Raw genomic sequence first — 21,276 nt, 5'->3', positions numbered from 1 at the left:
TTTTTCTATCCAGTGGTTCAAAGAAAATCATTTAACCTTCAAATCAAATCTAAAATTAATAAATGGAAAGCAAGACCATAACATATAGTAATTTTTATTTTAATAAAGATAAAAAAAATGTTCCTTATAAAAATAAACTGAAATGATTGTCTACAACCATTTAACATGAGAATACTTGTATAATATCTTGTATTTTATTTCCCCCTGAAAATTCAATAAAAAAGGCAGATTATATTTCTCATCACACTCGCAGCTAACGTAATCTAAATTATATTCCTAGCTTTAGATTAATATTAACATTCATAATAACTTTGTCTACACCTATTAAAGCTTACAAAAACTCATGAACACATTTTACTGAATCAACTCTCATGTGAGTACAACCTAGAATTCATAGACATGCAATAATTCTGCATAAACACATATTTTAAATAGTAACCATTAAACGTTTTTGTTTTTGGCCAAAAAAAAGTTTCTGTTTCAACCTTTCAAATAATGAGTTATTTAAAGTATCTATTTTCTGTTTAAATGTATATTTTAATCCTAATCTTATAGATTATATTCTCTTTTATAAGATTCCTGATTATTAATTTTATTTAGAACAAAGTAAAAATACTGAATAGAAACATTAGTAGAGCCGATGAAATATCGATTTGATTACACCATGAATTCCTTCACATTTAGTAGTTAGCTCACTTCTGTAGAAAAATAATCAGGTTACAAATAATAAAGTGTTATAAAAATATTAAGCATACAAAAACAATTGGATTTCATTTATATGGCACACTTACAAATAAAGTTGAAAAGCAAATTTTGTTATAAAAATGTTTTAAACAAGTTCATTAGAATTAAGTTTTGAGTAAATAATTAAAGTGAAAAAATATACAAATTCAACACAATTGTCCATATGTTTTTTTTCATTCATCTGTACTACATACTCTCAAAACTTGAGCATGTTCTTTATAGAGTAATTTCGGTAAAGTTTTTAAAAACTGAATGATTTGATTTGACAATACAAGCTGCAATTAGATTATTTTTTAAGATGATGGCAAAATAATGTTAAAAATTGTAAATCAATACACAATAATGTTCTGTCATACTCAAATTAAGGTTAGACTTCTTTTCCCCCCGAAATTCTAATGCTTTAGTAATGAATACAATGCCAATGACTACATTTAAACATCAGGTTCAAATGTACCATCAGCAAACATTCTTTGCCATTCACTGCCACATGGATATTCAAACTGCTTAATTGTTCCTTCTTTAATACCAACTAAATACCCTGGAACCTGAAAATAAAACTAACATTAATGTAGAAATTCAAGGTCAAGGAACAGTAAAATGGACCCTTTAAAAAAATTGCATATAATGATATTAACGGTACCATTTTTTCTGCACCAGATGCGCATTTCAACAATACATGTCTCTTCAGTGATGCACGTGGCCAAAATATTTGAAATCCAAAGCTTATATAATAGATAAAGAGCTATAATCCAAAAGTTCCAAAAAGTATAGCCAAATCCGTGAAAGGAATCAGAGCTTTGCATGAGTGAGATACATTCCTTAATTTATAATAATTTCTTACATTTTGTAACAGTAAATTTTAATAACACAAAAAAATCTGTATTTTCATGCCAGTACCGAAGTACTGGCTACTAGGCTGGTGATACCCTCTGGGACTTACAGTCCACCAGCAGAGGCATCAACCCAGTGGTAGTAATAACATTAACGGTACCATATAACTTGTGTCTATTGAACTTCAACTAAAAAAAAACTAATAAAACTAAAACGAAATAAAAAATGTGTTCAACTATTTAATTCTAAACATGACTAAATGAAAATTCTTAATCATATTATAAGTGCAAATCTGCATAGAATGTACATTAAAATGATGAAAAAACTCAAATCCTAATTGCTCCAAAATCAGTCAATTAGATTTTTCTGTGCAATAGTGTAAAGGTCAAATATTATTGACAGCTCAGCAAAAAATTCTAACCATTTGAATAGTTTTTGGGATACGATTGCTTTCAAGCAATCTGTAGAGTTATACCAGTGGCTCAGGACAATGCCCTCATGTCAACAGTTTTATTCTAAACATTAAGGAACATCTCAGATTCTTATGATTGTCTTGGTTTAAAAGGTAAAAACAAACAAATGGATTGAACTTAAACAACTTTCCTATAATGTTCTTTTCATAATCTTCATGTTTGATATTTCCTTTGACTTAAATGCGTGGTTTTAACAACACGGAAAATTAGAATTAAGCAGTATTTATATTTAGTGTTTTTATAAATTTAGAAACACGTCAGAGGGAATTCCCCAGTTGTGATAAAAATGTGGGAGTTCTCTGAATTCTGATGAATCTATTTCTGTCATATAAGAACTGAAGTGGAGTTTTTCTTATATGTCACTGTTATGAAACTGATATTTGATAATGTACTTCCATAAAGAAATAGAGAACCATCTAGGTCATTTAATTAATATATGTTCTTGCTCCAGGGTTTGTTAAGGTAATTATGTGCATGCGTATAGATTTCTTGACTTCAAGGGGTATTAGATTGAATGGTTGCTCTGGATTCCCACTCAATTGATTAGTTTATAACTCATGGGATCCTTTCTATGTATGTCTGCTATTGAGAGTTATTGTTGTTGCATAACTTTAAATCATATGCATCATTTAAATTAAAATAAATGTAGTCCACATCGTAAAAGTAACTACAACACCCCTTCAGGCGAAATGTAGTCTTCCATATTATCGTTTCGAGTTGTCTCCTTCCGGAAGTAACTTCCGTGAATTCTGAATCAAAACAACACTTTGAGAAAAATGAACTCATTCTGTCGATAAACGTCGTATTATATTAAAAACGATCGCAATTTAAACAGAGGAATGTGTACGGAAAAAAGTCATGATCACTGACCCAAAGGAAATTAAATATTAAAAGAGTAAGGAATGGGGTTCCTCCTAGAATTTACGTAGGAAAATAGTGATACTTGTAAGATACGAAGTGAAATACCTTCTCTCACTCTGAGTCTCAGTGACTGCTGAGGAAAGTAATCTTAGAATTGATAGTACAAAACTAAAGCACAGCAGGCCTAAGTATATTGTTCATATACTTTTATCCGGGATTGACTATTTTGTAACTATCCAGATTACGTATATTTTACATTTTACATGTGCAGTTGAATTAGTTTTGAAAATAATATTATCCAGTTACATGTAAACATGTGTCAATGAAAACATTGGCAATCGTATCCCTCAGAGCAATCTGCTCTTTGATTAGCTTGTGTAAACTGTAATTGTATAAACAAAAATGATGGTTTGCAATTAGAGAGTGAAATGCTTGCAACAGAGTAACAGTCAGAATGACAGACAGGGGCGTAGCTAGAATGAAACGATGTGCAAGCAACTACTGCCGAGGTGAAAAAAATTTGGGACCCTTTTATGCCGAAATTTTATTTTTTTTTTCGGTTTTCGGTCATAGGACGGTAAGAAGAGGAGCCATATGTAGATAGGACTTATAAAAAATTATGAATGTAAAACTAGTCTATTAATAAATCTTCTGAATAGAGTAATACATAAACAACACATATTTGTGATACAGAATTTACTCTTAATTGTGCAAAATCTGCTCTTCGGGTCTAGGCAGAAACAAACTTCTCTACCAGGGGCGTATCTAGGTATCAAATCATCTGTAGGCACAAATCTGCAGGGGGTCTGGGCAGAGCCCTGATAGGGGGTTCAGAGGGGAAGCCCCCCGACGGAAAACAGTTTTCAGCATTTTAGTTGCATAATTTTGTGTACAAAAATATCATATTTACTGGTTTTTAACATGATAATATTCATGAAGAAAAGTTCGAAGAATTATGAATAATTTTCCAGTAACACCTGAATTAACGTAGTAGTGTACAATCAAAAATCTGAAAGAAAAAAATATTATTACAATATGCCCAGTGTAGATCAGACTAGTTTTAGATTATTGCCCACAGAGGGTCAAAGGAAAAGATTTTCAACTTTTTTGAATGAATCTTTTAAAATCCCAAATTTGGGCAAAATTGGTTTAAACAAATCTAATATTTCTGAACTTTTATGACTGATAACTTTCAGATCCAGTTTCATACACAAAGACAATGATACATTTACTCATAGTCAAGTCGATGGTTTTTTCTGCCGATAAAATTATTTATACTCGCATCAACATCAACATTGAGGTGTCGGTGTATATGAAGAAGAGATAGATTTGAAAGTCGAAAGGACACCAAGAAGTCCGGTATTGTTTGTTGGTGTTGTAAAGACTCGATATCTGGGTAAGGGGGATGGTGTTGTGTACATGAAGATGTATTACTTGTCGGAGAAGCTTCAGTCTTAGATGATTCTCCACTATCTTCAGTTGCAGTCCTAGTCTGACAATTTGAACTCTCTTCTTCATCTTTCTTTTGTTTCGAACGAACAACAAATTTATCCATGTTGAAATTTTGTTTACCTATGCACGAGTTATCGTACTTAACCAGGATACTAGTATTTATCAGGATTCGAATACGGGTGGGTTATGAATAAATATAATACACATTAGAATTAAAATTTTTATTTTAAAAAATTTTTTTTTTCCAAAGGGGGTATACTCTGCAAATTTATGTATAGGCACGTGCCTAGTTGAGCCTTAGGTTGCTACGCCCCTGTGACTACTGAAATCCCGATGAATATGCAGTACTGCTAGTAACTGTCGTTGTTCATTGTTGATCGTACATTTGTTTTAAATATACGTAGTACACTTATAGATCTCCATGGTAGCACTCGCGAGATGTTATAAACCAGCCTACTTGTTCGGCATCGAGCGACCTCCCAATTGTATTCGTCAAAATTATATGCCAGGTCAGTTTCGTATGTCTCAGACAATGTTGAGATTTGATCGTTTGATATATTATCTACAACACGATGAAGCAAATACAGCGCAAAGAAGAGATTTTCTAATAATACTAGACGCGACTCTTTTCTCCAGTTCCCTTATCATATGATCTATGAACGCAAAAAATAATGAGACTTTCCAATACTGTTTTGGCGTGTTTACAGGGTGATTGGCTCCGGTATTCTGTCGACCACATCGCCTCGGCATATTTTCAACGATATCGAAGGGTTATGATAATTCTAATGCCGATTGGTACATCTCATTCCAAACTGATGAACCGTACACTGTTAAATGTGCTCCAAAACTACATGGACTGAGTACTACAAATTCAAATCATGTAAAAGATACAAGTTACTGTCCGATTTTGTCATAATTTCCAATAAAACCAAATTTTGAAACCAAATGCCCTTATTTAATGATTTTCATCAATTAAAAAAGTGACAACATAGGTGTTTCCTTTAACACTCAATTTATAAATTTTTATTTTGCATTTTTTTTTTTTTTGGCATGCCGAATCGATGTGCACGCAACTGCGTGTTAGCGTATAGGGAGCTACGCGCCTGACAGAATGAATAACACCTGGGCCAGTAATATTATATGCCAGGCATAAAATTGTTAGATGTTGAAATACAATTTACACCACATGAAATTACCTTATTTCATCTGACTTCTGCTTGGGCAATTTTGTTTCAACACCTTTCAATTTTAAATTAGCTCAATGGATCTTTGGTATAACAGTTCACAGAAAGAATGTTCATTGCCAAAATTAAATATCATAAACTGAAAATCTTCAAAACTTGATGAAAAGTTGAAGTATTAGCTTGCCATTTCTACATGTTTACTTCTAGGAAAGATTTCTGTAAATTAAGAAATTATTGTGTGCATTTATTATTGCGATGTTTGAAGGTTGCTCATAGATTAACTAATGCCACTTTCAAAAAAGCATCATACAGATATGTGTATCAAATATCAGAATGTAAGTTCTTATCATTGTGAAATGAAATAAACTTATAATTGTTATTGCCTACAGGCTACACATTTGATATACATGTATACCTTTGATGTGCAGCATAATAATTGAGATAATAAACTTACCATAGGTACTACATAATTGCCATTTTTGATTTTGACAGGTGCTTCCATATGCTCATGTAAGTGGTCAGCAAATTCTATCATTCTAAAAAAAAACATAATCAAAAATAAAAACACTTATTTTGTGCATGAGTGCATTTGCAAAAAAAACCCACCCAAAACCCAAACCTACCAAACTTAGTACAGAACCAGAAGCCATTGTAAACATCACTACCATAAATCTAGTATGAACCAAGTATGGCATAATAGTTAAATAATGATAAAACAATCAATGTAGAAAGTTCAGATTTTACACAATATTTCATATTTCTCTTCATAAAAAATGCATGAGGTTTTTAAAAAGTAATTTCATGGCATATGCATTATAAAAATATGGTATATTATAACTGAATTATGCATCTATCAGGAATTAAAGGTTTTAATTTACATCTAAGTTCATGCCTCTATTAGAGTACCTTGCAGTTTCAAAATGGATTATTTGGTTTTCATTTTTTTTTTATAATCATACAAACCTATTTTCTAAAGAACAACCTGCTGATATGAAGTCAAATATTGACAAATGCTGTACTAGTTCACACAGACCTACACCACCAGCATGGGGACAAACTGGAACTGAAATAATATTTAAATAATAGTCTTAATAGCAAAAACAGTGGATACTAGTTAGGTGACTTTTGCATGATATTTTCCGGACATGAGGACCTTTGAATCTATCCACCACTAGATATTAAAATGTCTACTTAATTTGAATAATAATGTCAGAAACCAAAGCAGATTTTACATATTTTTCTGAAATAAACAGCAATGCAATATTTATTAATTTACTACATTCAAAACTAGGTGATTGTAATTGTCATTGACCAGATCAGATTTGTTTTAAATATATAATTTATTCTATTAAATATCGGGTGATTGCAACTTGTAACCAACTGACAGTAACTGGTCTTTTACCAGGACAGATATTTAAAAAAAAAAATGTTTCTTTTACTTTCAACCCTTAAACAATACTAACTGTTAAATTTTGCTGCCATTAGAATAACTGCCAGGCATTCATTTACTCCACCCAATCTACAGGCATCAATCTGACAATACTGCATGGCCTTGGCCTTCAGAAACTGTTTAAACATTACTCTGTTGTGACAATGTTCTCCTGTTGCCACAGCAATACCAACAGATTTCAAACCCTAAAATAAAGAATTGAATATGTATTGTAATCATTCCTTGCAAATTGTCTAACAATCTTTTTATCACAATAATCAAACACTGAAACAAAGGAATAGATTAATTATAAGTCTTTTTAAACATAAATGTTACTTTAGCAACCAATGGTAATTTCACAAACTAGATCTTATAGTATAATGTATATACCAAGCCTGTCAAATGAATGAATAACTCAATAATTGTGTGAAAAGTATATTTAAACAAGGACTGAAAATAGTATAAAGGAAAAGGGTGTTAGGTCTGTTTTAGCCAAAGAAAATAAACTTTTTGAGACCTTCATGTACTATAAATCTGCTTATTGTACAAGAAAACAAAGAAATTTAAAAATCAAAATGTCTACTCCTTAATATAAACATAGTTCTTATTTTATAATGTTAGATATGATTTCACAGACTGAAATAATACATCATTCAGGGATTCAACTTTTGAGGAAAAGAGGGATGGGAATCTGTTCATTTTTACTGCAGAAGAACAATCCAGGCCCAAAACATCATCAGTATTTTAGGGTTTTCCTGTTCACGATAATTTATGCTTACTTCAGCAATAGCAGCATGGCCCATAATATCATCAGGATTTGTGGGTTCCTCAATCCACAATGGTTTATATGGAGCTAACTTTTTCATCCAATCAATAGATTCCTGTACCTCCCATTTCTGATTGGCATCCACCATCTAAAAAGATATGAACATATAATTAAAATTTTTTCATATGATGATAATTTTTGAGAATATGGTGCTTAGAAATACAGATTTCACCACTCCAAGAAGTTTATTACAATTTTTCTCCACTCAAGGCAGCTAAATTTTAATATTTAAAGCGCAAGGCTTGCCGAACAACCGGATGCACAAACCGAAAAACATAATACCCCTAAGTAGGGCATAAAAAATAAATGGATACAAAACGACTTTACAAAATTAGCTGTATAATATAAATGCTCTTGTTATAAAAGCTAGTTTATGTAACTTTTTTATATTTATAAACTTCAATTGCTAGGTAATTTTTATCTATTCTGAATTGTTTATAATTGGATTGGGATATCCAAAAGTTAGATAGTACATACTACTATTTGGAGGATTTCATCAGAAATTGGTTATTAATAACCCTTCAAAAATATTCATGATATAAGCACTTAAATAACAAAAAGGAACTCTTAACATTAAATGAATACAAAACTTGAAACCTGTTTATTAATAGTGATGAAAAAATGATGCAGTAATAATTTCTGATAGCATGGGTTGAAGACAATTAAAATTCCCCAACTTTTTTGTTGTAAATAAAGAAAAGACAATATCAAACCAACCAAACAAAAAGATTCTTAAATAAAAATCACACAGCTATACAAAAAAAAAGCTGATCAAAAGCATTTAACAAACAACACATTTCAAGACATATTAAATGCTGCAGGAAATATGAACTCTAAAGGAATAGAATTAAAGTATTACCATAATGCTAAGTAAAGTCTGAAAGCAAGTTTTAACATTTGTTCTATATTTTAAACATAATATGCTTATCTAATCCAAGCGTGATCATTATAAAACCTGTATCTAAGTGTATATTGATTCTGGATGTGGCTCTTTACTACTTTTTGTGACTCACCCATAATCTATCATAACCAATTGTTTCTCTGAAGATTTTGGCCCTTCTGATATCATCCTCAACATCTGCCCCAACTTTCATTTTAAATCTTTTAAAAGTAATCAAAGTAATGTCAACATTCATTTATCAATAAGAAACTTTTCTATAAGTAATAAAAATTGTATCTTAATCACTTTTTGCATTTAACTACACATGCAATCAACCACACATGCATTTTCTAAAGTCAGCTGCACATGCATAATTGTAAAATTCATATGCACTATCTATAATCAATCACACACAATATCAACAGTAAATAACACATGCATTTTCTGGAAATAATAACATTTAACAGTATCAATTTAACTCCATCAGATGTACTGTACACACACATAATAAAAGCTTTAGACATAACAATCTTACCTTTCCATTCCTTTACTGATTGCCTCACCTGCCAACTAAAACAAAAATATCAAGCTATGTTAAATTCAAGCATTTCAATTTTTCAGAAAGAAAATCGTTTTCAATAGAAAAACAAAGGATATGGGGTATCCATCTACGACACAATAGCAGTACATGCAAAGCAAAATAATTACAAAAAAAACCAAAGAAACAGTGCTTTTATTGTCGTTCTTCATCTCAAAGACACTGTGAGGCCTTCAACACAGAGTAAAAAAAACAACTCTCACCTCAATGCAAGTTTAAGACAGTCCCGAGCACCAGCTTGATTTCAGTTTACATTAAGTTTAAATCAAAACATAACGTGATATTCTGATTAGTTTTTAGACGACATTGATGGAATCTTTTAACAATCAAAGTAAAAAACAATCTTATTAACTCTGTTCAAGTACTTCAAGATTAGGTGTGTTTGACTCCTGTATTAATTGTATTCCTCCATAAATAAAAACTAGCCTCTATGATATAGTGTTGAAAGTGGTGTTAAACACAATCAATCAATCAACCATACAATGGTATACCATAATATGTCCAATCTTTGACAGCCATATATAAACATAAACTTTTTTGTTTTGGAAAGAAAAGCATAGAGAAATGAAAAAAATAAAAATGTACCTTTCTGATTTTATCATCTGGGTAAAACAACCAACCACAAGATGTTGTGTAAGCTGGGAAACCTTTACTTTTTAGTTCAGCCTCTAAAACAATAAAATAACCAAATTCAGTGTATGGTATATATGTTGAGGAAGGCACAATATTTACTGGTAGACTGATTTCACATATTGTAGAAATATTTCTTATTTGATTCAAAGGGTATACCAAAAATCATATACCTGTCACCTTATTTTGGGAATTTTAAAAATATGATGTTATATTCCATGAAATATTCAGCAAATTAAATTTGTATACATTGTAATTGATAATCAGCACTGCTGTCATTAGGGAATTGTGATTACCTACGGAACAAACATTACTTCTAGTTTATCCTGCATAATGACGACCACAGAGATGCTTGATGAACTTTAATATGCAGAGATACAGGTGAAAACCTCTATCTAATAAATGACATCATAAAGGTGTTCATAATTGATGAACTTTTCTTGTAAAGGTCATAACTTGAAAAGGGTCTATTATATGATAAGTTGGTACAAAATTTGACAGCAAATCAATAATTATTTGTGATCAAAGATATTCAATGTCATAATTGAAATGCGGTATGTATTCCTTACAGTACTTTAAGGCTGTGTAAAAACTGAAAATTAAAACTGAAGCATATCATTTCATGTATTGCTGTCATTTTAAATTAACTTTTGATTATGTTACCCTCTTCTTTGCCTGATGCATTTACTTTCTACTTTTTCCTGTGAAAATTAATTTACCTCTATCAGCTTTACCAGTTTGTCTTGATTTAAGAAGTTCTGAAAGTAAATCAAACTTATCATATACTCCTGATATAACTACAAGTCACCATTAAAATCTGTTACTTTCATACCAATTAACACATTTAAAAATCCCCATGTTTTTATTAGGGCTTGGGGGAGGGGGGGGGGATGTTGCACGACAACATTTATACAAATGGCAGTTTTAGGAGATTTTTGATTCCATGTTTTTTCTCTCTCATATTTACTCTCTGAAATTTAAAAATAAATATCTCCACAGCTATGTAAAAAGCTTTTATAGACATCAAAATTTCTTTTACAGATAAATTTATAATTGTTTAAATACTAACATTGTTCAGAAGAAACTTAAACATTAAATATTTTAATCGACTATTTTTTTAATTTTTAACTATGCATAAAAAATAAATCTTCCTTTGCTTATAATTGATTGATACCAGTTTAATTAATGTCCAGTGGTAAATATTTCAAGCATTATCAGGCCAATCTAAGCTTCAGATATAAACAATAAATCTCATCTTACCTATGGCTTCTGCTTTGGTTAATGCATCATCCCTGAAATAAAAAGACTTATTAGAAGCTGTGAGCAAATGCCTATCTAACAGCAATCCAGTTATTTAAGCTGGAAAATTGTGCAAGCACTAAAACTCAGATGAATATTCTTTGTCACCAAAATGAACAAAAATTGTATGGATTCAAAAGATTGAAAGTAACATTTCTTAACTTAAAAAATGATGTATTGTGACATTGACAACTGCCAGGATTCCTGATTTTTGTTAGGCATATAAAAATGCTTTTTCAAAATATTTCATAAGTAATCAATCTACCCACCAATATCTTTGCTAAATGAACTTTACCCCCAATATCTTGAATTGAATTTTTGAGTATCGACATGATTAATATCTACATAATCAATAACATTTAGGGAAATAAGGAGTTATTTAAAAATTAGAGACCTTAAGAATACTTACATGTATCTGAAATCAATTACAGAAACAAGTTCCTCTGGTTCCTGCAACAATAAACATAAAATTAAAAATAACTGCATCAACCTCAATGATTTAATACTTGAATATTAAAATGTAAAACAAAAAATTTCTCTTTGTCAACATTTCTTCTTTCTTGATTATTTTTTAAAATTCTTTTGAAATAACTTTTTAAAAAATCTAAAGGGATAATAAAATAAGGTTATGTTTCTCTAGTGAAAAAAAGCTTTGTAAGTAAGTAAAAAACAAGTCATGACATATTTTAAAAAGACTGTATCGAATACATTACCATATCCACCAGAAGTTTCCACAATGGCTGAAACAGAAATATTTACTCATAAATATTATACAAGGCTTTAGAACAAAGCTTTTGTATCATGATTAAACACAAAATTACAAGATGAGGCAAATGTTATTTTACAAGAAAATGGGAGCTAACTTTTAAAATCATGATTTTATGACAATTGGAAATGAACAAAACAAATTCTGTCATAGGCAACATGATTAGTAATGCAGTGATGACTGGAGGATCTAAGGCATCATGAAATGATGTGAGTCTGAATTTCAGGTATGATTTGAACAATACATGGTATAAGAAAAAGAATTTAAAAAAAAAGGTACATATGACCTTATATTATAATATTTCAGAAATCAAACATTATACATGTTGTAGCACCACAAGCTACTAAATGAGGACTTTTTCTTGGAAGTACATGTATCGCCTTCTCCTAAGTAGTGGCAGCTCGGTGAAAAGGGATTATAAATAGATAAGGGTGGATATACTGGAGTATAATATCTTGCATTACAATAAAATTGCCTATTTAGAGTTCATTGGATGTAACAGCTCTGAAAAAGAGTCAGCAAATCAGAGACTTAATAGGCTATCTTGAATGACAATGGAGATGCCAGACACAATTTAAAAACATCAGTTATCAGAACAGAACAATAACTTTGTAAAAAAGAAATTTAGTATTTACTTAAATGAAACAAGAACCTGAGAACAACAATTATTATCTATGCTTACCTTTTCTTCCATTTTAGCCCATAAATCCCATAATGCATTTATAATGGCTGCTGTAGCTAGATGTGTCACACCCTTTTCTGGTCCTAACTGGAAATGAAACCAAGTTAAAATATTAGCCAGCACAACAATTAGTGGATGGTTGTTTTATAAAATGACGAAATATATTCATTTTCGATGACTGTTTATACATTGTTTAATACTTAGAAAGATGATATGAATATGAACCCTGCTAGACTGACTTGCTGAGTCAGATTTTAATAAGCTAGTTCACAAGGTATACAAACAGTTTGCAGGAGGACCTAGACACATTATTCTGATTATGAGAAGACCAGTTTTTGCTCTTACTTCTAAATGAATCATGCTTAGTTGAGAAGCAGCAAATAGCACCTTTCAAGTCTTTGGTTTGAGATGGCCAGAACTAGAACCCACACTCAAAGTGAGCACACAATGTAAGGAAAGCATATAACTTTTGCATAAAAACTAGTGTTGTCAACGGTTAACAGGTTAACCATTTGAACGACCGAATACTAAATACTAAAAAGCTAACCGTTTTTTTTTTAATTTTGATAAATTTGATATAAATTTGTAATAAAATCATTAAATAGTTATGTTGTCTTTAAAAATTGTCAACGTGGTAATTAATTTGACAGACCAATTATCCAGTAAATTGATTGCTATTGTTAATATGAAATTAATTAGAACTTGTCTCTCAGCTTGGGGCAAGATCTTATGGAAACACAGTTAGTATATATGTTTTGTTAACAGTAACTTTAAATCAGTAATACGATTAAGTTTTACGATTTACTTTATCATTTCATTTTTGTTTTTATATTGTGTAGACCTACATCTGAATGTGCAATCTCCGTCGGGCAAGGCTTTGTCATACTTTAAACGAAATGCTAACTCAAAAATGGTGAATTGCAAACCTATGTGAATGTAATCAGTGTATACTTGATAGTACGAGTAACAAGCTTTGGCTTAATCATTTTAAATTGAAACACCTCACATTATTTTCGGAGACAACAAGAGAAATGAAAGAATCATCGGTTTCAGACATATTAAATTCTACGAGATCAAGAAGGTTTTTTTTTATTTTTCAATCTGAATTTAGTACAAACTCCATAGTTCATACGGTGTATTTGATATTAACAGTCAAACTTCGCCAGGAATCTTCACAAACAAGCCTTATAATACCAAAGGACACTGAACTTCAATTCAGCGTATTATAACATGTAAATGTATGACTTTGATGGAAGGTTGTCACAAACACTCATACCACATCTTCTATATATATATGTGTAGGGTACTATAGATAAGGCCTTCAAACATTAACATAAACTACAGGTTACTCAGATAATCATTCGACCGATTAACCGGTTAGGCAAAAGTGTACGATTTGACAACACTAATAAAAACTAAACATTGATGTAGCTCCTTGTTAAGTTGTTAGTCAGAAACAGGCTTTTAATCTGTTTTTAAAAATATCTTATGACCTACGGACCTACCCATCTGATTTGATCTTCACTGCATAAGGACTGCCAGTATTTTCCAAAATTTCCAAAAATATCAGCTAATTTCTGTCCAACCACCAGCTTCCTAAAGGCTTCAATTGCACAACACACTAAAAATATATTTAACAAAAAAATAATAAACTATAATATCTTCCTTTATATGACAGAAAATTGTTATTTTTAAAGTACATTTACCTTCTATTCCAAATGTTCTTTAATTTCTACCAAAACAAAGTTTTGATTGCACTAGTTTCTACTTGCTTACTAAAAATTCAGCAAGTGTTGAAGTGATTTCAAATTATTTATACATTCTTTAAGACTACACCATCATGGACAGGAGTCTCTTAACTGGGTTTGGCAAACAATGTCATTAATATATAAACTGGTCAAGAATAACAAGCGACTCTTAAGATTTGATATTTAACTCAATTTAAAATGTTATGCTAATATTACCTTCAAACACAAGTTACTAAGTAAGCCTATTTTTGATACTTTCCAAGATGTGCCTTCAAAACCAAATTCAAATATAGCCTAGTGAAGCTTAACCTGTTTATTATGGTTTCTAACAATTGGAGAACAATAAATTATTGAAGATGAAAATTTTAAATTTACCAAATTTTTGGAAACTACTAAAGAGATGATGTCATCTCAAGCTAAAACTAAAAATCATCCTCAATCTTAATGATCATAAGAATTATAGATTCTATCAAAGTTCTTCCATCAACACCACATTCCACTGAGACAAATCTACCGACAAAGTTTCTGAAACTTTATATGATTCTATGATTTAATCATTACTGAGAACATCCATGGTAAAAAAAAATCATGATTAAATAATTTGTACCTATTTGTGTTCCTCTACCATTAAGAAATGTATTTCCATTTCCTTGTAACTTTGAGTCTGTTTTCAAAATGACATATGCACATGAATAATCTGGTGCTGTATGCTGCAATAAAAGACACAATTATGTATACTTTTTTTAAATATGTAAGTTCTTCTATCAAAAATATTTTGTTCTCTCAACTCAAATGATTTTCAGCTAAACGCCCTATAAATTGGTCTATGTGTTCATTAATTTATCAAATTTATAATATGATGCTTTTATCACTATCAAATAAAATTGTCTAAAATATGCTCAATATGTCTTCATTAAGCATTTGTTGGTAAAACATATTGTTGCGTTGGTAGAACTTTGCATATTTTCACATATATATAAAGTGCTCTAATTAAAAAAAAAAAATGATCTCTACTTACAAAATACAAATATTTTGTATTAATACAGAAACATGCTGTCCCTTGTGTTTATTTAGTTGTTGTCCTGAATGTGAATGATATAATTGTCACTGTACAATAAGCAAGCTATAATCAATAAATAAACAAAGTCAAAGATTTAAAATTTTGGATTTATTGCAGTTCTTGCAATCATGCAGCATTTAGGAATAACAGCAACGATTTTTAGAATTGGAGTGCAAATTAACCAGTCTAACAAGTACCTACAACTTCATGGGACTTTTTATATAATAGTTAGATAATAGTCCATCTGTCCAAGGTTTTAACTATTTAAAATTTATATTTGATTTAAAAAAAGTTTTGGCAAGTATAAAGACTGACTCACCATTGCATCAGAGCCATCTTTCTCTAATGAAGTTGGAAATCGAATGTCTTTCACAATCAAATCAGTTATCTTAGTTGGCAAGCTCATTTTTTTATGATAATATTTCAGCCGGTTGGTCTTGTCTTCGTCCTATATATTGACCTCTTGATAACACTTACTCTCGTACCCTTTCAGAAAAACATTTCTCTTTGATTTACTGTAATATTGTAGATCATGTAGATGACTATTTATTAAAAGACTGTTTCATAGTAAACTTTAATCAATCAAAAGAGCTAATTAAAAACAGGATCATATGTTACAGCTTAAAATTGTCAAAGATTGTACAATTTATATTATTTCGTCCTTGTTCAAGTTCGTCCTTTTTCATCCACTTCAGATTGCCCCCAGAAAAGGCTGTGACAGAGTTTAGCTTGTTATTTCAGTTCGAGTCTGAATAACCAGTGTTGTCAATAAATCATTGGAAGATATATCATAGAGGTGGTGTGTACAATAGATAAGTATATGTGGCTATATCTTGTTTGTACTTGTGTTTTGTTCTCCATTGACTTAGAGTTATCCCTCTTTGTACATCTCCCCTCCAATGTGGTTGTTGTGTATTGAAATTTAATGTTTAAGATTTCAGGTCAAAAGTCTTTCATCACTAACTACAGTGTGAAAATGGATGTAAATGAGTGAATCAATTTTATTTTTTCTTCATGCCCATTTTTTTTTTAACAAAGTCTGTGATATTAGAATCATTTAGCATTCATGGTTAATAGTTATAAGGTAAGAGTATGGTTTATTTGGTTCCTGTTTTATTGATGTATATCTCACAGTTCTTTTTAAATATATTAACACTGATATTTTTGGGGAATTTATAATACTTTATCTAAGTTTTAACTGAATTATTTTAACTCCTGATCTCATTTCTCTGTTGATTATACTAACATCAGGACTTAAAGAAATATTTCAAATTGAACTTCGTAATCTTTGAACAATAAGACAAGATCATTTCCTTCTTGTTTATATTATACACATTGCTTGTTTGTGTGTTTGTTTCAATAAGATTAGATAAAGAATAAGGTTAGCCTTTTGTGACAGATTTTTTATATTGTAAGGGAGCTACCATTTGATTTTTATGGGGGGGCTAGGATGAAATTTGAAAAAAATAGGCAGGACAGGAGTTTTGAGTAAAAAAAAAAGGCAGGATGAGACACTTTGCAAAAAAAAAAGGCAGGATGACAATTTAGGTAAAAAAAGTCAGGATAAACTAATAAAAAAAAAGGCAGGACCGAATAGAGTGAAAAATAAAAAGGCAGGACAGAGATTACAACTAAAAAAAAATGCAGGACAAAATTTTTCATCCTAGCCCCCCCATAAAAATCAAATGGTAGCTCCCTAACATTAAAAAAAAATTGTAAGTCTCTTGTATATGTATAATCAAAAGAACCATCACTCGTAATGTTCAGAAACAGTTTTCAGTTCTGTTTTATTGCTTAAAAAAATGATCTTTTCTTCAGTAGAATTAGTAGGTGTGAGCATACAACTTTAAAGAATCAATAGAGTTGTGTTTGTGCCTATCAAATGCTTAATTGTTAGCTGTTTTGTAAGCTGTTACACACACAAAGTGCTTTCAGTGCATGTTTGGTTTGTTTTTAAATCTTGATACAGTTTAAGTAGAATAACTTTGTAAAATGCTACCATCTAATTGAAAAAAAGGATAATCAACCAAATGAATACATTTCTGTCTTACCTGAATGGATGCAGTAGCAAATGTATAGTATTATTTAAAGAAGGTAGAAGAGCTGGAAAATTCGTACCTTGCATACTGATCCCTTACAATTCCCTTTGGATTCGAGCGTCACTGATGAGTCTTTTGTAGACGAAACGCACGTCTGGCGTATATACTAAATTAAGTCCTGGTATCTATGATGAGTTTATTTACAACCAGTACTGGGTCGATGCCACTGGTGGTGGAGATTTATTTCCACGAGGGTATCACAAGCCCAAAGATGGAAAGACCTTTTGTTTTTCTTCTGATTATTTTTTTTTTCTTCTGCCGTCTGAGATGCTTTTTTTGTCTTACAACATATCGAATGGATTTTTTGGCCAATGATGTTGTACAGTAATGGGGGTTTCAAAACTCACCCTGTGTGACAGAACACTTATTATTATAGGAGTTAACTCCCCGTGTCCCCTTTTTCTTGTTATCGCTATATCTCTAAAACCGTAAAAGATTTTAGCAAACTGTTTTCACCAAATTGTTCGTCTACTCTTGAGAATGATTTGGTTTATTTTGACATGAGTGATTGGAAGACATCTTATGGGAGTTATTTCCCTTTGAAAATTTAAGATAGGTGATTTGTTGGATAAATTCATACGTTATAAGTCGTAGAGGCCTACAGTCTTTTGATATAAAGTCCTTGGTCCATTTGAAGGAAATTGAGGTCAAGGTCAAAGGTCAAGGCCATGTTCTAAATTTTGAATTTTGCTTGTTATCGTTATTCCACAGAAACTGTGACAGTAAATGATATGATGTGTTTGCCAAATAACTGTTTATAATAAGGCGCAACTTCAACCTTTATTCAGTCAAAGTGTTTTGTTAACCCTTATAGGAGTTTTCTCCCCTTATGTATTTCAAATCAGTATTTCTCCACAACCATACAAGTGATTGACCTACGGTCTTTCTTTTTGAGTTCACTGACCTATGACCTTGAAATTGAGATCAAGGTCGAAGGTCAAGGTCATGTTATAAATTTTTAATTTTGCTTGTTATCGTTATCCAAAGAAACTGTTACAGTTAATGATATGATTTGTTTGCCAAATTACTGTTTACAAAAAGGCACAACTTCAACCTATTTCAGTTGAAGTGTTTTGGTTAACCCTTATAGGAGTTTTCTCCCCTTATGTATTTGAAATCAGTATTTCTCCATAACCATACAAATGATTTACCTGGGGTCTTTTGTTTTGAGATCACTGACCTATGACCTTTAAATGGAGGTCAAGGTCAAAGGTCAATTTGACGTTCTAGATTTTGACCTTTGCTAAAAATTATTTTCTGTTCTTAATAAAACAATTAAGTCTTCTGCATATACCTATTTATCTTATTTTTTTTATATCAATTTAAAGAACCAAATTGAATCAACAAGGAGTGACATTTTCTAACATCGTTTTTTAAATTTCATTCTTATTATCGAGGTGGAAAGACCTTCAATTGTTCTCTGAAGAAGTGGTTTTTAATTATTTTTTTTCTTCTGCCGTCTGAGATGCTTTTTTGTCTTACAACATATCGAATGGATTTTTTGATCAATGAAGTTGTACATTAATGGGGGTTTCAAAACTCACCCTGTGTGAGCGAACACTTATTCTTATAGGAGTTATCTCCCCGCGTCCCCTTTTCCTTGTTATCACTATATCTCTAAAACCGTAAAAGATTTTAGCAAACTGTTTTCACCAAATTGTTCGTCTACTCTTGAGAATGATTTGGTTAATTTTGACTTGAGTGATCGGAAGACATCTTATGGGAGTTATTTCCCTTTGAAAATTTAAGATAGGCGATTTGTTGGATAAATTCATATGTTATAAGTCGTAGAGGCCTACAGTCTTTTGATATGATGTCCTTGGTCCATTTGAAGGAAATTGAGGTCAAGGTCATGTTTTAAATTTTGAATTTTGCTTGTTATTGTTATTCCACAGAAACTGTGACAGTAAATGATAGTATGTGTTTGCCAAATAACTGTTTACAATAAAGCGCAACTTCAACCTATTTCAGTCAAAGTGTATTGGTTAACCCTTATAGGAGTTTTCTCCCCTTATGTATTTCAAATCAGTATTTCTCAACAACCATACAAGTGATTGACCTCCGGTCTTTCGTTTTGAGTTCACTGACCTATGACCTTGAAATTGAGATCAAGGTTGAAGGTCAAGGTCATGTTATTATCTTTATTCAAAAGAAACTGTTACAGTTAATGATATGATTTGTTTGCCAAAATACTGTTTACAAAAAGGCGCAACTTCAACCTATTTTAGTCGAAGTGTTTTGGTTAACCCTTATAGGAGTTTTCTCCCCTTATGTATTTGAAATCAGTATTTCTCCACAACCATACAAATGATTGACCTGGGTTCTTTTGATTTAAGATCACTGACCTATGACCTCAATATTGAGGTCAAGGTCAAAGGTCAATTCGGCGTTCTAGATTTTGACCGTTGCTAAAAATTCTTTCTAGTTCATTATGTGGCAGAGTCATAGGAGGGAAAATTCTAACCTTTTGATTGGTCAATCTTTAGGCCAAAGGTCTTACTATATGTTTTCATTGTTTCTGGTAGATTTAGACTGCAGACATATTGAAATGCAGTGATAATAACCTGCTTGATATATTCAATTCTGACATTGATGATATTTGTATTATACTTCTTGGATTTTCAATATTCTTATATTCAGGTCAGTTGATTAACCTTATTTCTAATTAACAAACTAATAGTATGTCATTTTAATACTTTGTGAAAGGATTGATTGTATGTATTGAATGGAGGAATATTTGGAGTATGAAAGAGTAAAAGATTAAATCATTTTATAAAAACACAGAGTCATATTAAACATTTTAATATAAAACATTCTAGTACTTTAAATATTATAAAGTTACAATAAAAGTGAAAGACAGATAACTTTGGTATTTGAATAATACAGATCTCTGAAACTACATATTTTAGATGTAGTTGTATATTTTATTTAATTGGTGAAATAGTCCTGCCACTGGACTTATGAATGTTATATTTGTATTTATTCAGGATATGGATTAATACCTTGTCAAGTTGTCAAATGAGTAGTGCTCAGATTTTAATGTACAACAGCACTGTGATATTCCAGTTAGTACACTGACCTTTGTACCATATACATGGTAAGCATTGTGTTCTATGTTGTTTATTTGTAATGTCTGTACTGTCTATGTTTTATTCAAGTAATTGTCTGTTTATGTGAAGTGTAGTTTATGTAATATCTTTATGTTGGTCAGAATTTGTATACTTTGTATACAAATATATTTATAAAATGGACAACTCATTAATAGATTTGAGATGTATATTATTATTAAATATTATGAGATACATATGAATAATGTATTGGAAAGTGAACCAAAGAGTTAGATTTGAGTGCTTTTAGGACTTATTTCAGTATATAGATATCTAAAGGAATAAATATGAATTGTAGTTATTCCCCTTTGCCCATATGTTATATGTACTGTCTTGTCATGTGAATATTTATTATTTGTTATTATATGTTGTAGGGTCTTAAATATTTGTGTATTAAAAGAACAGAACCCTAGATTAGTTTTCGTTGTATTTGACCAGAAAATACCCCGTTACAATTATAAAACAATTAAGTCTACTGCATAAACTTATTAAGGTCTTTCCTTTTTCTATAAGGAAAGACCTTACTGTATTTCTTCTGATTATTATTAAGGTCTTTCCTTTTTCTATAAGGAAAGACCTTACTGTATTTCTTCTGTTTATTAAGGTC

At 30.8% G+C, this 21,276-nt stretch overlaps 1 protein-coding gene across 1 annotated transcript; it reads right to left on the bottom strand.

Moving 5' to 3' along the window:
• Window positions 1–78: 78 nt before the first annotated feature.
• On the bottom strand, window positions 79–15,948 carry LOC143052797 (mitochondrial enolase superfamily member 1-like). Its single transcript, XM_076225899.1, has 16 exons — window positions 15,783–15,948; window positions 15,011–15,113; window positions 14,161–14,276; window positions 12,656–12,742; window positions 11,921–11,947; window positions 11,617–11,657; window positions 11,169–11,200; window positions 10,628–10,666; window positions 9,864–9,946; window positions 9,216–9,250; window positions 8,814–8,901; window positions 7,754–7,888; window positions 7,009–7,180; window positions 6,509–6,608; window positions 6,000–6,081; window positions 79–1,289 (listed from the first exon to the last, which is right to left on the bottom strand). The coding sequence occupies exons 1-16, from the start codon at window positions 15,867–15,869 to the stop codon at window positions 1,176–1,178; spliced, it is 1,341 nt and encodes a 446-aa protein (XP_076082014.1). The 5' UTR covers window positions 15,870–15,948; the 3' UTR covers window positions 79–1,175.
• Window positions 15,949–21,276: the final 5,328 nt, after the last annotated feature.

Source organism: Mytilus galloprovincialis, chromosome 1 (genome assembly GCF_965363235.1).
Source record: "Mytilus galloprovincialis chromosome 1, xbMytGall1.hap1.1, whole genome shotgun sequence".
Taxonomy (NCBI): domain Eukaryota; kingdom Metazoa; phylum Mollusca; class Bivalvia; order Mytilida; family Mytilidae; genus Mytilus; species Mytilus galloprovincialis.
Note: the sequence above shows the minus strand (reverse complement) of the source record. Positions and strands in the feature narration are given on the sequence as shown.